This window comes from Vespa velutina, chromosome 6 (genome assembly GCF_912470025.1).
Source record: "Vespa velutina chromosome 6, iVesVel2.1, whole genome shotgun sequence".
Lineage (NCBI taxonomy): Eukaryota > Metazoa > Arthropoda > Insecta > Hymenoptera > Vespidae > Vespa > Vespa velutina.
Window position 1 is genome coordinate 3,080,811 of NC_062193.1, and position 17,317 is coordinate 3,098,127.

A 17,317-nucleotide genomic window follows, 5' to 3' on the forward strand; every position below is an offset into this window, starting at 1 on the left:
ACTGATTTAATAATTATGATTTACAATTATTTATTAGGAATTAAAAGATATAGAAGGAATAAAATATTATTTAGCAGTTGAAATTTGGTTAACGATCATAGCGATTGTAATCTGATTGGTTACTTGTTTTTGGCGGAATTATTATATAAATTTGAATATATCGAAGATATGTTGGTCAATAAAATTGTTTAATTTCTCATTTAATTTATTTTTAATTCTATTACTACCAATATTGAAATAAAAGGAATATCACATCACAATCAAGTTTAATACTAATTTTATTACGTTTCTCGTAATATATCTGCACGTCTAATAATACAATAAATATGTCAATGCTATGAAAAAAATATAAATTATTGTGTATACTCGTTGGTAGGAATAACTGTATTAGGAATTTCTTGATATTCTTGTTCAGAATATTGTGTCATATCATGTGTGTCATCCTGTTCTTTATACTGATCATCCTTATGTTCCTGTTCTTCATATTGTGATTCATCATATTCTTCATACTGATCATAAGAAGATTCTACTACATTAACATCGACATTTTGATCGTCTATCAAATGTTTTTCTTGCTCTCCATTTTTTTCTTCCATTGTCTGATCTTCAGCATTATATATATTATTATTGTTATAATTTCCTAAAGCATATTCATGCTGATTAGAATGATCGTATCTTTCTTCCAATTCATCTTTTTTTTGTGATTTCTTTGGATAAATTTCTCTTTTATCATTATCCACTTCATTTTGCATTTGAGTAATTTCATAATCTGTATTTTGTGAAATACGAGAAATTGTATTTCCATTTTGATTAATTAGATTCGTCTCGTTTAATTGATCCGGTGAGTTATAAGATGCATTAATATTATATGGTGCTAGAAATATTCTATTTATATTATTTTGCACATAAATGTTTAAATATAATAATAATAATATATATATATTTGAAGACCAAAAAAAACTTACCTTTTTGATTATGAAAGGTATCCTTTATCTTATTTGACAAATATTCTATGTTACTTTGTAGGTTAGCCATTTCTTCCCTAAAAATTCTTCCCATAAAAAATTTTTTCCAAAGTGTGATATTTTATACGAATAGTAAATTATTTTAAAAAAGTAACGTACGTGCTATTACTGTGTTGATAGAGGCATCTTGAAAGAATCTAACTTCTTTCTCGGTATAACTTTTACTTTTAGATCAACCTTAACAATACGTTTCTTGTTTGAAGACGAAGCAGTATTTCCAAGTCTTGTATCCCCGTCATTGATTTCCTCTGTCAACACAGAATAGCTCTAAATATAAATCCTAAGCAATTTGAGCAAATTCCAAATCTTATAATTAAAATATATGTTTTAAATTTAATGCAACTATAAAAATATAATAATAAATTTTTTATGCAAAGCTAAAAATATACTTGTGCTTAACGTTGTTAACTTCCAAACGTTGTGTGAGAGATTGGCATTCGATAGTCAGTTGAGAGACTAGTTTAGCTTGTTTATTCAAGGCATCCTCTAGATCACCCACTGTAGCAACTAAGAAATGCAATGATATCAGCCAATTTTTAATAAACTGACTAACTTTACTTTTGCCCATGCTAGGCATAATGTCAGCATGCCGATTTCCCACACATAGGATGTTTTCAAACGGATATTAAACAATGAAGTATTTTTTACAGACAATATACCTAACACAGGCGTGCTATGTTTATCCATTTCTTACCATGTTTTGTGTCCATGTCCATTTTCAGTGTAGAGATCTCCTTTTTATTTTCTTGACTAGATACATCTTTTCTTTGAGAATCTTCTGGATACATCATTTTATTAATACTGATCTAAAAGATTTTTCAATTATTTTTAATTTTTCCCTTCTTATAAATTCTCCCTTCTTTTTATTACGCGCAAATTTCAATTTGTATAATACCTCTTTTTCTAACAAAGCTATTTGTTCTAAAAGTCGCAAATTTTCACGTCTGCAATGAACTAAATCTGCATCCGCTCTTTCCATACGTTGTTTATAAGCATTTATTTCTGTTTGCAATCTACTTTGCTCCTGTTTGGTTTGCCTATCATTTCTTTCTCCTGCTAATTTAGCAGCTATTACTTCCTGTTCAGCCATATCTTTTTCAGTCAAAGCTTGATTAAGATCGCTTTGTAAACTTGCTAAATTAAATATAAATAATTAAACTTAAAATATAAATGTAAACTTGCTAAATTAAATATAAATAATTAAAATTATGATATTAAACTTTAATATGTATAAAACTTAATAGTATGATTTAAATATATTACTTACATATTCTATTCTGCAAATCCTTTTTCAGATTATCTATAATCGTTTGTTTTTGTGACAATTCTCTTTTCAAATCCAACAACTCTCTTTGTTGCTTTTCAGATTCCAATTGTGATTTATTAGCAACATTCCACTGAGAAGCTATATCAGCAGAAAGTTGTTCAACTTGTTGGCTGTATCTGCGTTCTACTTGTTGCCTTTCTTCAGTAATGCGTCTGCTTGCTTCGTGAGCAGCTTCTCTGAGTTTTTCGTGTTGTCTATCCAATTCATCTTTCAATCTTCTAACTTCTGTTTCTGCTTGATTTTTTTCAAATTCCATTTGTTGCGCTATCTCCATTGAATGTTTTGCCTTTTGGGTAGATTCCATTTCCTTATCTCGCATTATAGATAAAGTTTTCTGTAGTTCTTCTACCTTCATTTCGGCATCATATTTAGCTCTTAAAGTTTGATTTAATTGTGTTGTTATATCTACATTACCATTACTAAAAGGATTCTCAGATAGTTTCTTTATATTAAGTTGATTTTCTTCTTGAGTTTTTCGCAATTCAAGCTTAGCTTGAGTCAATTGTGCCTCTAACTCGCTAATTCTAGATTCAAATATTATATTGGGCCCTTCTAACATTTTTGAAGATTTATTCATTTTAGAATCAATACTACTTGTATATGCAAGACTATGCTCATTAGAAGTGCAATCATTTTCAGGATGATTTTCATGCTCATCGAATGCATATTTCAAAAATCCAGTTTTAGTTTTATTATGCAATTCTTCATTTTCAGCTATGACCTGTAGATAGAAATTATTTTTTTGTTTTATTGAAAATTAAAAATAATTAAGAGAAAATATTATTTCAAACTACATATATCATATAAAACAGTTTGTCATAGACATACCTCTCTGACTTTACTAAGCAAATTAGTTAATTCATTTCTACAATATTGAGATTCTTGTTCGATTTGTTCAATATATTCTTCTTGCTGTTCAATATATGAAGTTATTTCTGGTGGAACTGATTGTAATTCAGCAATAGAAAGTGCCAAATTACTATAAACCTTTGATGGATGAATACTTTTTGAGGAAAGTGGACGTGGAGTTGTTAGTAAGCAAACATTATCATTATTTAAATCCTTCATTCTTGAACCTTCGCTTATAAAACTTTGATTGTCCATATCATTCCCAGATTTTGTGATTCTATTAGATTGATAATTGCTTTTAACACATTGTTGCTTCCTATATGATATAATCTCTTATTTACATTAACACATTATTTACTATGAACATAATGAAAATACGAGTCTCTTACCCAGACGCATCCACTGGTAAATAAGTTTCAGCTAACAAATATTTTAATTTTGAAACAGCTTCCCTATATATTACTTCTATATAGTCTGGACTTTTTCTCTTGTTCAAATCAATTTTTTGAACTCCATTTGTTTTTCTATTAAAAGAAATCTTTATTTAATCAAAAAAAAAAAATATATATATATATATTTATTTATATACACATATTGTACCACTTTATTTTCAAATAGAAAATTTAGACTAAAAAGATAATTTATAATAAATATACTTATATATAAATTTCCGCTAATTATAGTCTGATATTTGTTTTCAATAATAAAGATACTACTACTACTTCATAGAATAAAAAAATTTGATATTTTTATATTCTGCATATGTAATAAAATATTTACCTATTTTTAGTCCTTTTCGTACGTGAAAGACCAATAGAATCTGGATAATGAGTATAACTTCCTGATATTTTGGGTTTCGAATAAATCCTTAAAGGCAATCGCGGACGTACAAGATATGTATTTGAAACACCAGCAGTAGTAGACATTGTTGATATATCAGCGAAATGATCGCGATTGTTACTTGGATCAAGCATTTTCGCTGGACTACGCGCTCTCGTGATAGATTGCTACTAAGCTTTCGTATAAGAACATGTTTAGCGATCAATGACACGGGACTAACTGTACTAAGACCACAGTAATATCGGAAAATCGAATTTAAGCTTAGTAGCAGAGCCTGGTAGTGGATCGCGTGCAGTAAAACAATTCGTCCTTCAGAAGGATAGGCACCGTACCATCGCATGCTGACGTTCCGTGACTTATTTTTATTAGTCCTTTAGTACAGATCTTTATTCCATATTGTGATGAGAATATTTATCTCTTATTAAAAATCTTATTAAAATATTTATAATTTTTTTTTCTTTTTTCTTTTATATATATACTGCAATAACGTATAAATAATATAATATGCTATTATATACATTTGTATCATCAACAATTAAGTAACATGTTCTTGTCTTGACGAAAATCTACCAATCCTATCATTAGTAGTGGTAATAACTGATGAGGATGAATCAATATTTTCTGTAGTTTCAGCCGTGTTCATGATATTGTAAGCTGCAATATTTAATAATAATAACTTAAAGATCATTTTAATATCCCGAAATGATCATAAATATAATATTAAAAATTTACCATTATAAGATAAAAATGGTTTTATATACAATATCATTAAAAGACCACAGATAGCGGAGCAAGCACAAACATTCGAAATTATATTTCTGTAATAATCAGTAGAAACAGTAAATTTACGTCTGTAACAAAAAATAAACAATTATTTATAAATCTCAGTTATTTTACGTGATATGTAACTGTGTTAATTTTCTCTATATAAAAATATACCAACAAGTATTGTATAAGCATTACTGCTAATCCATTGCCAAGTTTATCAGTAAAACTCATAAATCCATATACAAATGCTCCATTCTCTGTGTTATGACCTATAAAGTCAGCAATAATACCTAAACTGGTCACTAATATAATTGATCCGGCGGAACCTAATAATTGGCACATATTTAAAATTTTATATCTGCATAATAATTCTTTACTATATTTTCTGTGAATTTACATACCTAACAACATAGATAGTGGATAAATTTGATAATGTTCAAATGTATAGCCTCTTCCACATCGTATCCATATGCAACCAGAAAGACCAAATAATACACCGATACAATATGAAATTTTTCTTCCTAATTTTGTATTTAACTTTTCTATAACTAAGGATGTTAAAAAACTACTAATAAACATAGTCAATGGTATAATAGCTAATAATGTAGCTGGCATATTTAAAAACTCATGTAAATATAAAGGTATATAAATTTGTAACAAATTTACAAACAGTCGTGTTGGCATATAAATACATGCTGCTTGATATAATTGTATATTTTTTAATAATACTGATATAGGTCTTGTGTTACGACGTAAGGAACCTAAAAAATATTGATTATATAATATAACATATTAGAAACGAAATATAAATCTTATAAATTTTACATAAATATCTTACCATCCGAATTATTGATATTACCCTCCTTAACAAAAATATGAAATATAAAAGAAGTAAAAATTCCAATTCCTGTTACACAGAATACAATTGTTTGAAATTTATGAGCATCATTAGGTCCAATTTGAGCATTAGGATCATCATTATTCGTTATATGCAATAATCCCCATGTAGTACAATAAACAAGAATGCTCGAGGATACTGTAAAACTGTACCTATTTCCAGATACAAAGGGTATTTAAAATTAGAAATATTTGAGTAAATTTAAGATTATTGGTAAAAATCGAAACATTACCTAATGGCTATAAGTTCTGTTCTTTCATAGTCAGTCGGTGTTAGTTCAGCAACCAATGATAAATGTGAAATTTGAACTGCTGCCCAACCAAATTGAAATATTATAATAAAAGCAGCATAATATATTAATTGTGCCCACTGATGTGCATTCTCACAATTAATGCACGGGGAAAATATGAAAGGGAATGTTAAAAACACACAAATAGTGCCTAAAAAAAACAATAACATATTGATATAGAATGAAATAAGAAACTTATATATAAATAAAATTATTTAGAATAATTTATAATCAATAAATTTCTTTATAAAGAATTTGACATACCTAGTAAGTGCCATGTTTTCCTTCTGCCATATTTACAAAGCCAAAAATCATCATTTTTATCAGAATGTAAGCCAACAAATGGAGTGGCAACTGCATCTGCTACTTGGCCAATAAGTAATAGTACTCCTGCATGAGTCGCACTAAATCCCAATACAAAATGAAAATATACTAATAAATATGTGAACCACATGGAAGCACAAATATCATTTAAAACATGTCCTACTCCGTAGGCTAATCTCAAAGTAACAGGTAGACGTTGAACTATCTCTGTATAATCATTGATCAATACATCTCGATTAGTCTGCATTATAAGAAGAAAGTCTTAGCTGTTCCTATATAATATAAACAAAAGTAATAATTATTTGCAATTTTATTTCATTTCAAGCAAAATGAAGTAACGATTTCACTATATTAATCTCATAATAATTATGTTTCAAAAATTGTACACGCAAGATAATTCCTTCATTTTGTATGAATATATTTATAATTATACCTTTAATTTTGCGAAGTAGTAACAAATAAAACAACGGAATTAATTTCACATCATAATTCAATGATTCATATCTGATATGAACATAATTTTTCGATGTATCCACCATATATACAACACTCACGTGACTTAAGATGGATTTTCATTGATTGGACAAAACTAACGAAAACAAAGTTTCACGAAAAAAATTTATTTCAAAAAAATTTTTTATACTGGCTGAAAAAAAAGAATTAAAAAGAAAATTATAAAGATAAAGTTATATTATTATTACAGCTTGTTCATTAGCAATTAATCATTACGAAATTATGCCATATTGTTATTGCTTTTATACCACATTCGTAACAATGAACTAAAACATTATAAAAATTGTGAATTATTATATAATTGTTATAAACTACTTATAAATTAATTATGATTATTAAAATTTATTTTTTACCCTTTTAACAATCCTTACAGCCGAACATATTAAAACTTCAAAGAGAAAATACAACAACAAAAATTGTATTATTTACGTATATTTACATTACAATAGTTGATATACCAGATAAAATACGAATTTGTAATTTATCACATTTTACATATGTATTGTAAATCTTGGAAAAAATGGCCTATAACTTATAATATCCATTTTTTAATACACAATAAAATGTAATTACAACACGCATATACAGGATCAATTTTGTACATTATTTGGTAAACTTGGAATGTATTTTAAAATTAGATGTTCATAACAGCGTAATCAAATTATTGTTCTTCTTGATATTTTCTGTTTTTCTAAATAGAATATAATATAATTTGGATAATAAATCACTTGATACAAGTACATTATATTACTCTATAACAGCATTGTTACTTCATTTACAATATATTCTTAAACACTAAGGGAGGATCGTGAATTTAAATAAAACTGATATCCGGAGAATAAGAATGTAAGAACGTAAATACATGCTGCAATCCAGCAATTATATGCATTTTGCGTATAGCCCCTTTCTGCTTCCGTATAAAATTCATCCTTACTAGAAAAATATTTTCCTTCTAAGGGCAAATCTTCTACCAGAGCTACGCTTTTTATATAGAAAAATATTCCCATCAGGACCTGGAAAAAAGTCAAATAATAATATCAGCCGTAATCAAATAATATTCTAAATAAACGTTTTTACAAATAAAATATTTTTAAATGTATACAAAAACTTCAAATACAATGAAAACTTTAATGTGATTAGAAAAATATTTGAAATATAAAATCCTTATTAGAATATTCATATTAAATAACTCACCAATTGGAATATACCCCATACAGAAAGTACTAAGCCGCATAGGGCATATTTCGGACCACATACTTTCATGGTATTAATAAATTTGTTACTTTGCTCTTTGGCAAAGTAACCTCACGACAATTACACTAATCTTGGTCACTGGTAGATTTAATAATGCTACGCCCTCGACAATCATATGATTTCGGTCGATACGTCATACTATCGATACTAAGCGACACTGTCGTTTCCGTTATTTGAAATAAAGAATTGGTATTCTTTAAATTAAAAAACAGCAACGATTATATACCAATTAAAATATAAACATATTATTAGTTACAATGATCAGTTATGATTATTTTTCATCAATTTAAATTTTTATTACAAAAAAAATAACCAAATTAATTATATAGCGTATTTTTTTCTTTTTTTATAAAGAAAAAAAAAACATCAACATGAATTACTATTATTAAAAAAAATATAAATGTGATTACGATATGTTATACATATAATCTTACATTTAATATATCAATAGAAAACATATGTTATCAACAAAGAAAGTCAAAGTTAATTAAGGGTGTTCAACACCCCTGGTTTTACAATGGTTTACGCCAACAATGAGTATAGGCGTAACTCTTGAATGATTTTGATTAACAAGATTTTTTTTAAAGATGAAAGTATAAACAAGGACATGGCTTTCTCGAACTTTGGAAAAAACTTTATTATCTTCGAAAAAAATTGTGTTAAAAAATGGTCTATTTTCAATAACAATTTTTGCATAAAAATAAAGCTTTTTGAAAAATTCGAGAATGCCATGTTCTCGTTCAAAACTTCATCTTTAAAATGTGATTTCGTTTGTCAAAATCGTTCAAGAATGACATCTGGCCTCGCTGTTGATATAAACACTGTTTTCGACATTTTTCGTGGAAAAAAAGTTTCGTATGGTGGCGCCCCTTGAACTTTGCGGTAAAAAAGAAGAACCTCCTATTCCCACTACAAATTTTTATATAAACGTTAGAACGATGTTATGTGTGTGGTTTGTTTCCGTGAAACAGATGATTGCTTCCTTGTCTGTTACGTATACCGATGCTTAAATTTTCTGCGCAAGAAAATGCATTTCGCCATGCTCACACAAAAAGTAGTTTACGGTAATTTATTCAAACATTTTAATGAGCTTTCAACTGATGATTCTATAGTAAAAATAAGGCAATACGTCGTTTAATCGTTCGTATTAATGGATCTTACGAATAAATTTCATAATTATTTAAGTGATTTGTAATGTACAAAAAATATATTAAATTAATATTTAAACAACGATCTACAGTCGTTTAAACATTATCTAGCTCGTAATACGCACTAAATATAAAATAATTTTAATTTTGATATAAAAATAATAGAATGGAATTAATATTTAAATATCGTTGAAATTTTAATGCACGGTTGTTACTTATTTACGTCAACAAAAACAAACTTTTCATTGGCTTTGACTGTTATCGAAACATTTTTCTTTTGAATTACGAATAAAGATCGAACTGCTCACTTTCCAAACATTACAATTTCCAAATTAATACTTTCGGTAAATTTAGATTTTTTTATTTAAATAATATGAAAATACGAGAAATTAAATAAACTTTCTATTCTCCTTTCCAGAGAAAAATCATGGAATAAAATAGTAACTTTTAAAGGTTTTGTTAAAATATTAATAAAATACAATGAATATGGTCAGTAATTTGAAAAATTTCTTTTTACATACATATTCTACTTATGTTCGCTGTCATATCCACATATTTCAGAATTCAAGATATTCATCAGAGATTTTATTTCTTTAATTATTCGTATAAGTTCGACTAGAAATAAAAAATATACAATTTGCACGATTAACAAATACTTTTCAATTAATCTATCTTTAGAAATAATAGATTGTTAACTATATTACAATATAGGCTCAATAAGAATATAATTCATACAGACTTATACGCCCATACAATAGGTACATAATTGTGCGAAAGTTTCCCTATTGCACTTATAGTTCATATTTTATCCATATCTGTCGCTGAAGTTGCATATGCTACGAGCGAAAGGTGATGAACAACCTTATTACTATCGAAGGGTATTCACACAATCGTCTTTACGATTAATAGTGGTCTGATTCATGCTTCCTGCTGTTGCCAGCCCTGATTCATAGGATCATGGTTGACCGATTGGGTTAGTTTGTGTACTACTTATTTTTCTTTAATTAATATCTCTACGTTTTCAAGGAATTCGATTAAACCGCGAGATGTCTTTTAAATCTTCTAAGTTTTCTTTTAGTTTTAATGATCAATTGACTTATATTGTTTAATTTGTCGAGGATATATGCTAATCATAAAGGATAATGGCGTATTTAAGTGGGTTGTGTGATTTTGACATTTACACGTAAAATGTGTCGTTACCGCAAAATATTGTAAACCATAACCTTATTATTTTATAGATACAATATCTATTTTTTTTTTTTTTTATAATTTATTTGTTCGATTATCACACAATCTTGTGTTATTCCGTTTGTTACAGTAAACAGCGAAGCCAATGCAAGACGCATCGCGATGGTGGAAAACTGCTTCGGCAGTTCGGGCCAGGTATGATTAATACGATAAGCCAAATAATGACGAAAGACAAATTTTATTGTTTTTTTTCTATATTTTGAACTTATCTTTTTTATCGTATTCTGTAAACTGTTTTTTCGACTGAACCAAACTTCTTTCACGTTTATCGTCTATATTATATTATAAAACATCATGATTTAATTCATTATGTATAATTATAATTATATTAACAAAATTTTCTACATTATTTTTCTCTAGCCACTGGCAGTACCTGGAAGAGTTCTTGTAGGAGAAGGTGTATTGACAAAAATGTGCAGAAAGAAAGCCAAGCCTAGACAGTTCTTTTTATTTAATGATATATTAGTATACGGGAACATAGTAATTAATAAGAAAAAGGTAAATATAAAAATTCTTATATGATTAATATTATTTACATTAACTTTATTGAAATAACATATATCTATTTTTATTTAGAATCATTAAATGTAATTGATTTTTATATATGTTGACAGTACAACAAACAGCATATTATACCTTTGGAGGAAGTGAAACTTGAATCTTTAGCTGATGATGGTCGTAAGTTAAAATCTAATTCCACATTATATAAGTATATATATATTTTTTTATTTTTTTGATTTTATAAATCTTTTTTCATATTACAAACCTTATCGTATCGTTTGATTATCTCTTTGACTATAATTAAAATAGTTAATATTTTCATCGAAAGTATTAACAATATTGTTTATATCTTCTTTTGTACGACTTTGAAATATTAATATTATTATAAATTGTTATTTATTTCTTTGATTTTATAATAATAATATGTAAAATTTTACTTATACTGATAAATTATTCGTTTGTATTATTGTCATGTTATCGATATTATAAAATATTCATTTAAAAACAGAAAGATTTCTGGTTTCAATTACTACATTTTCAGGGACTATACTTCAGGTACTAATCAGTTGCATAATATGCAACTTTTGCAAGAATTTAAATTTAGGGAAAAATAGAATAGTAATTAATCATTATTTATAGAGTATCGCAATGGCTGGCTCATTAAAACAGTAACAAAGTCGTTTGCTGTTTATGCTGCTACTGCAACAGAAAAGCAAGAATGGATGGCACATATTACAAAATGTATTGAGGATTTATTAAGAAAGAGTAGGTAACATTATTTCACTTTAATATTCAAGTTTAAATAATCTGAAAAATAATTACAGAAGTTATATAAATTAATTTTAAAAAATTTTTTGTTTATATTAAGTTTTTTCAATAATTTAGAAACTAATTGCTTTTAATAGGCGGTAAAAAACCAGTAGAAGTTCATGCAGCAGTGTGGGTACCGGATAATGATGCACCAATCTGTATGCATTGTAAAAACACACAATTCACGGTTTTAAATAGACGGGTACAGTTATTCATTTATACATTTAAATCAAAAATACAATTTGAATCTATACGTTATATGTGATAAAAATTTTATGCAAATTATAATCTGTCTTCACAGCATCATTGTAGACAATGTGGAGCAGTAGTATGTGGTCCTTGCAGCAATAAGAAGTTGTTATTACCTGGACAAGGAAATGGAAAGGCCGTCCGCGTATGTTTGCAGTGTTATGATGCAGCTAGTAAAGTTAAAGCATCAACTCCAGTTAATATTGACAGTATAAACAATAAAGATCAACAACGTAATTCCGCAGACAGTTCAGGTGGTGATAGTTCTGGCGATGAAGACGAGGGAAATAAAGATGAAAGTCACGATGAAGTAAGAATATAAATATGCATAATTTGAAATTTTTGTATAAATTTAATATAACAATGTTTTTTTCTTTTAAGGTATATATGTTGATGTTTTTTCTTTTAATAATTTTAGTTTCAATAACATATGTATTTTTATTACAGCCTAAATTTTATTCAACGCTCGCTCGATGAAGATGGCTCAATGAAAAAACAAATGGTTACAAAAAAAATTGTTAAGAAACATATTTTAAAATGCGAATCATGTTAAGTTCAGATTTATACTCAAATTTATACTAAATCAAATTTTTTGAAAAATTTTTAAAAACATTAAAATTTGTAAAAATGGATAGATGTCTTTTTTACAGATGGTTCATATAATATTTATAAAATTATAACATAAATAATTCATGTATAAATAATTTATTTGATAGTGCTTTTGTGAAACACTTTTAACCTTAAATAGGTCTTATAACATCGGACTTTGTGTTAAGCAATTTTAAAACACCTCTTTATATGTTATCGTTGTAAGAGATTTTTTTTAAAGTAACAAAATTGAAATTATTTTTAAACATTTTCCTTTATTATATAATTTGTCATTCCTATCATAGCAAATAAATGATACCATATAGTGCCTTTCCATATAAAACATTCTTGTTATATAATGAGGTATATATATCAAAAGGTAAATTTTATTCCAAATTACTTTCGATTTTAATTATCAGTTTTAATTTTCTAATGATAGTTTATCATTAGAATGTTATAAAACACAGCATAAAATAGAAATAATTATGACTCAAAAAAAAAAAATATATATATATATATATATATATATATATTTATATATATATATATATATAATAATTTAATTGTGCTCTATAGGGCAATTATATATATGTTCACAATTATTTTTGTGTATTACCTTTTAGATGATTAAATATATAAGAATGATATTGCGAAATACAATCATACATTTATTCTTGTAATTTTTTCATGGTAATAAAAAAATGTGATGTGATTGATCCTATCGGTAATAAAAATATATATATATATTATATATATATAATGTAAATTTATAATTTATAATAATTAAAAAATAGATGTGATGTATCATTAATATTATTAGGTTGTTACATAGTTTCTATCGTATTTCATGCGCTTGTCAAAATTTCTTTGTCAAATGGATGAACGATTTTTTTTGCATCCTTGAGAAATCGTCTATCAAATATACATTTTTTTTTTTTTTAATTATATCAATTTTAGTTTTTATCTAAAAATACAACAGAAAATAAGCAACAACTTAATACAAAATACTTGAAAATTTTCACTTTTTGTCATATATATATATATATATATATATATATATATATAAAGAACAGATATATTTGTTATAAGGTCAAAGTATTTTTTAACTGCCGCAAATTAAAAACAAGATCTGTAATATCTTAATATTTTACTACAAATTTTGTACAGTATATATTTGGATGTCTTGAAGAAATATTTTTATTAGTCAATAACAATAATAATATTAATGTCATCGAATAATAATATTATGATGTATTATAAAATGAATTGTAGACAGATATAATATGATGAATAGAAGAAATTAAACAAATATGCAACTTCTGTCTCATTATTTATAAACGAACCTTTTATAAAACATAATATTTACATATATAATGCACAACTTCTTATAAATATATTATACAATAATGAATTCCTCTAATAGAGTATGATTGAAAACGATTTAAAAAAAATAAGCGTTTTATATATTTTATAAAACTTTAAAATTTATTATATATAAATTTTGTATAAAAACTGAACTTCTATCCTTATGTATCATGATATATGATAAAAGATATATCTAATTCTCACACCCTATATTTTCTTTAGTAATTTCCAATACTTTTTTATAACGTTGTACTAAATCACTGATGGATCTTCTTTTTTTTGATACGTCTTTAACATTGATAGACACATTGTCTTTAATATTGGTTAGATTATCATCTTCAGTTTCATTATCCATTTCATATTGATCATTATGTAAATTGTTAGTCTCTTTGAAAACATATTGAGATTTTAATTGATTTATTGTATTAAATTTTTCAGGTATTATTACTTCTCTAAGATCAAAAAAGCTCTTTGTAGTATTTCTAAGACTAAATTGTGACATATTATGTATTTCTCCTTCTGTATTTGTCATAGTAGTAGAATTAGCTTTTATAGAATGTGGTATAGAGCTTATACTACAGTTACCTACTTGTACACAAACAAAAATAAGATATTATTAATCATTATCTTTACTAATCGCCAATGAAAAAAAATTTTTATTACCTTTCTCACCGGGTTTCTTTGCATATGACAAAAATAAACGTGAATATTTCCCTGTATGTTTAGTTGATAATAAATTTGTTTTAGGTATATACGAGTGAGCTTGTGAAATTTTATCACTATTATTTAAAGACAAAGTATCATCAAAATTAATTCGTGATACTAACAAATTTGTTCTCAATTGAGAAACAGATAAATTAGTATTGCCATGTTGTCGTTTATATCTGGAAAATAATGATCTGTGTGCACCTGTAAATAATTTAAAATAGATTTTTTTTATGAAAATCATAACAATATAAACAAGATAAAATTAATAATTTACCTTCTATTGGTGTAAGTTCTAATCTCCTTAATACATCATTTCCTTCATCGCGACAATTGGTATTAATTGTTATAACTGGAGATGAAGAAAAAACAATATTTTCCAATGCTGAAATGTTTTCTTGATAGGTTTCATTCATTTTTTTTTGATAAAAGTGTAATTTTAAATTATTTGAAATACTTTCTATGTTTGTTCTTAAATTCTGAAATGATTTTATTCCTGATTTTATATCTTCCTGGCTAGCTTCTATTTGTACAAGGCACTTAGATAAATCTTTCAAGCCATTTTTCTTTAAGCATTGGTATGCTTGGCACAACAAAAAATTCAATAATTCAATAAAATTACGTAACATTAATTTATCATTTATATACAAATGATGAAGAAGATACTGAAAGAAATATGACTATTAGAACATAATTATCTAGGATAAATTCTATTCTTCACAATATTTATGCATTACCTGTATATTTGTTGATAGTGGAAGCAGCGCAATTGTAGACGAATGTATTTTTACAACTTGCTGTGCATCTAATATCTCTGCACCACCAATTATACTAGTAATCATATTAGTAATTTTATTACTAAGAATTTGTACATCTTTGAAAATCTTTTGTTTCCTTCTTATATATGATAAATTTTCAGTTATATTTTGTTTCCATACTAAAAATAAATAAAAAATGATCATATGATATGTGTTAAATTTGTTTCAATACTATCTATATTATATAAATATACATACATTGTATAATTTCTGTATTTTCAATATTAGCTAAGCACTCTTTTATGCTCGAGTCAACCGGAGCATTAGATGTCAGATTTAACATGGATTGTTTGTTTTCAAAAAGTTCTTGTTTTATATTAGCTAAGGTTTCTTTTTCTTCCCTGGAGCAAAAATGCAACAAATAAAAAATATTCCAAAGTTAATTAAATGATATATGAAAAGATTAATTACGCCATAATAATTTTAGATGTTTCTTTCATTTTTTTCATATTTCTATGATGAGACATGACGCTGGAAATCATATCTTTATTTATTCCTTGGAGAGTTATTTTTATCAATTCTTTTGTAGGACCTAGACGTGGTGCATAAAAAATATTTGGGTCGTCTGGAAATCAAAAGATTTAATTAAGAATTAGTTATTCAAATAATTATCGAATTATTTCTTCTTGTGAGAAGTATGTAATATCATCCAAGATATACAATTTGTAAATATTATATATAAGGATTTTAACATGCACATTATATATAAAAAATAAACATTGAGACATTGTATATGAACAAATAGATACTTACAATTTTTCTTAATGTAAGTTCTTAACACTACTATAGAAAGTTTCCACATAATAATTGTAAATTTTGTACCATGAGCACGAACCAAATAAGAAGTAAGAATAGGAGGAAAATCGATATCAAGGTTTTCATTTGCTATTTGATTTAAATAATCTTTCACATTATTACGATATTTGACTTCTGTTTTTTTGCATGTTACTGGCCACTGAATTAATTTTTTAAAACGCTCTAAATCATATATTGTCAATAAATATTGAGAAACATGCATAAATCCAATTGTATTAGGTTTGTCAAACATTCCCTAAAAAAAAAAAAAAATTTATATTAATCTTTTTAATATAATAATAATAATAATAATAATAATAATAATAATAATAATAATAATAATAATAATAATAATAAATAAATTAATAAAATACATTGTAATACGTACCTCATGAAAGTGTAGTTTAAACTCATTACTCGTTGGAATTACTTGCGTTAAAAGAAGTACATTGCGATAAAAATACGTGTTTATTGTCATTATATATGTTAATCAAAATGAACGATTCTTTAAAATAAAAGTTTTAATATAAAATTTATTTGATACTTAATACTACACCAAATTTGTATCAACTGTACTGATACACACACAATACTTTATAACCCAATACAAATAACGTTAACCGGTTTGAAATTTCAAAACAAAGGCAGTAGTTATAATACCATAAGATAGGAAACCGGATAAGTAATAAGTAAAACCATATTTATACTTTCATTTCTTCCCATAAATTTTTCTCTTTTTTTTTATTGTGTTTTTATTAATATATTTATTAGGAATATTTCTGCGTTTATCGCATTTATTATATTTAACATTAAAGGGTTTTTAATAATGTCATAGATTACGAATAGAAAGAACTAACTAACTATGCATGATTTTTTCAACTTTCAATGTCATAACATTTTTTGTATTAGAACTTCATGATAAAAAACAAATTTTATATAAATAATAAAGAGTATATATTCTATAATTATAGAGATTTTTTTATTGAACATAGATAATTTACAT

General features: G+C 25.9%; 5 protein-coding genes across 16 annotated transcripts; 1 reads left to right on the plus strand and 4 right to left on the minus strand.

Moving 5' to 3' along the window:
• Positions 1–260: 260 nt before the first annotated feature.
• On the minus strand, positions 261–4,243 carry LOC124949711 (serologically defined colon cancer antigen 8 homolog). Of its 6 annotated transcripts, none has more exons than XM_047495308.1 (9): positions 3,982–4,243; positions 3,591–3,725; positions 3,181–3,478; positions 2,293–3,073; positions 1,921–2,159; positions 1,720–1,831; positions 1,415–1,532; positions 966–1,051; positions 261–874 (listed from the first exon to the last, which is right to left on the minus strand). In XM_047495308.1, exons 1-9 carry the CDS (start codon positions 4,173–4,175, stop codon positions 354–356), a joined length of 2,484 nt encoding a protein of 827 aa, XP_047351264.1. In that variant the 5' UTR covers positions 4,176–4,243; the 3' UTR covers positions 261–353. The 6 variants fall into 6 exon arrangements, 4 of the variants coding, with proteins under 4 accessions (XP_047351264.1, XP_047351265.1, XP_047351263.1 ...); XM_047495309.1 differs by lacking the exon at positions 1,415–1,532 and adding an exon at positions 1,135–1,273 and having other exon boundaries at positions 966–1,042; positions 3,181–3,517; XM_047495307.1 differs by having other exon boundaries at positions 966–1,042; positions 3,181–3,517.
• A 226-nt stretch (positions 4,244–4,469) lies between these two features.
• LOC124949713 (major facilitator superfamily domain-containing protein 12-like) lies at positions 4,470–7,102 on the minus strand. Its single transcript, XM_047495310.1, has 8 exons — positions 6,754–7,102; positions 6,261–6,592; positions 5,940–6,147; positions 5,648–5,859; positions 5,211–5,570; positions 4,985–5,135; positions 4,774–4,892; positions 4,470–4,695 (listed from the first exon to the last, which is right to left on the minus strand). The coding sequence occupies exons 2-8, from the start codon at positions 6,565–6,567 to the stop codon at positions 4,577–4,579; spliced, it is 1,476 nt and encodes a 491-aa protein (XP_047351266.1). The 5' UTR covers positions 6,568–6,592; positions 6,754–7,102; the 3' UTR covers positions 4,470–4,576.
• A 133-nt stretch (positions 7,103–7,235) lies between these two features.
• Positions 7,236–8,219, minus strand: LOC124949715 (ribonuclease kappa). The gene is made up of 2 exons (XM_047495316.1): positions 8,028–8,219; positions 7,236–7,846 (listed from the first exon to the last, which is right to left on the minus strand). The coding sequence occupies exons 1-2, from the start codon at positions 8,094–8,096 to the stop codon at positions 7,622–7,624; spliced, it is 294 nt and encodes a 97-aa protein (XP_047351272.1). The 5' UTR covers positions 8,097–8,219; the 3' UTR covers positions 7,236–7,621.
• A 1,847-nt stretch (positions 8,220–10,066) lies between these two features.
• On the plus strand, positions 10,067–12,675 carry LOC124949714 (pleckstrin homology domain-containing family F member 1 homolog). 4 transcript variants are annotated; one of them, XM_047495315.1, is made up of 8 exons: positions 10,067–10,208; positions 10,554–10,618; positions 10,844–10,981; positions 11,098–11,161; positions 11,693–11,749; positions 11,890–11,996; positions 12,096–12,353; positions 12,491–12,675. In XM_047495315.1, exons 1-8 carry the CDS (start codon positions 10,193–10,195, stop codon positions 12,518–12,520), a joined length of 735 nt encoding a protein of 244 aa, XP_047351271.1. In that variant the 5' UTR covers positions 10,067–10,192; the 3' UTR covers positions 12,521–12,675. The 4 variants fall into 4 exon arrangements, with proteins under 4 accessions (XP_047351271.1, XP_047351267.1, XP_047351268.1 ...); XM_047495311.1 differs by having other exon boundaries at positions 10,070–10,208; positions 11,624–11,749; XM_047495312.1 differs by lacking the exon at positions 10,067–10,208 and adding an exon at positions 10,234–10,390 and having other exon boundaries at positions 11,624–11,749.
• Positions 12,676–13,763: 1,088 nt separating this feature from the next.
• Positions 13,764–17,081, minus strand: LOC124949850. Of its 4 annotated transcripts, none has more exons than XM_047495588.1 (8): positions 16,703–17,081; positions 16,273–16,570; positions 15,931–16,084; positions 15,718–15,860; positions 15,439–15,638; positions 14,979–15,366; positions 14,669–14,905; positions 13,764–14,584 (listed from the first exon to the last, which is right to left on the minus strand). In XM_047495588.1, the coding sequence occupies exons 1-8, from the start codon at positions 16,790–16,792 to the stop codon at positions 14,190–14,192; spliced, it is 1,905 nt and encodes a 634-aa protein (XP_047351544.1). In that variant the 5' UTR covers positions 16,793–17,081; the 3' UTR covers positions 13,764–14,189. The 4 variants fall into 4 exon arrangements, with proteins under 4 accessions (XP_047351544.1, XP_047351546.1, XP_047351542.1 ...); XM_047495590.1 differs by having other exon boundaries at positions 13,764–14,581; positions 16,703–17,080; XM_047495586.1 differs by having other exon boundaries at positions 14,660–14,905; positions 16,703–17,080.
• Between the last annotated feature and the right edge of the window lie 236 nt (positions 17,082–17,317).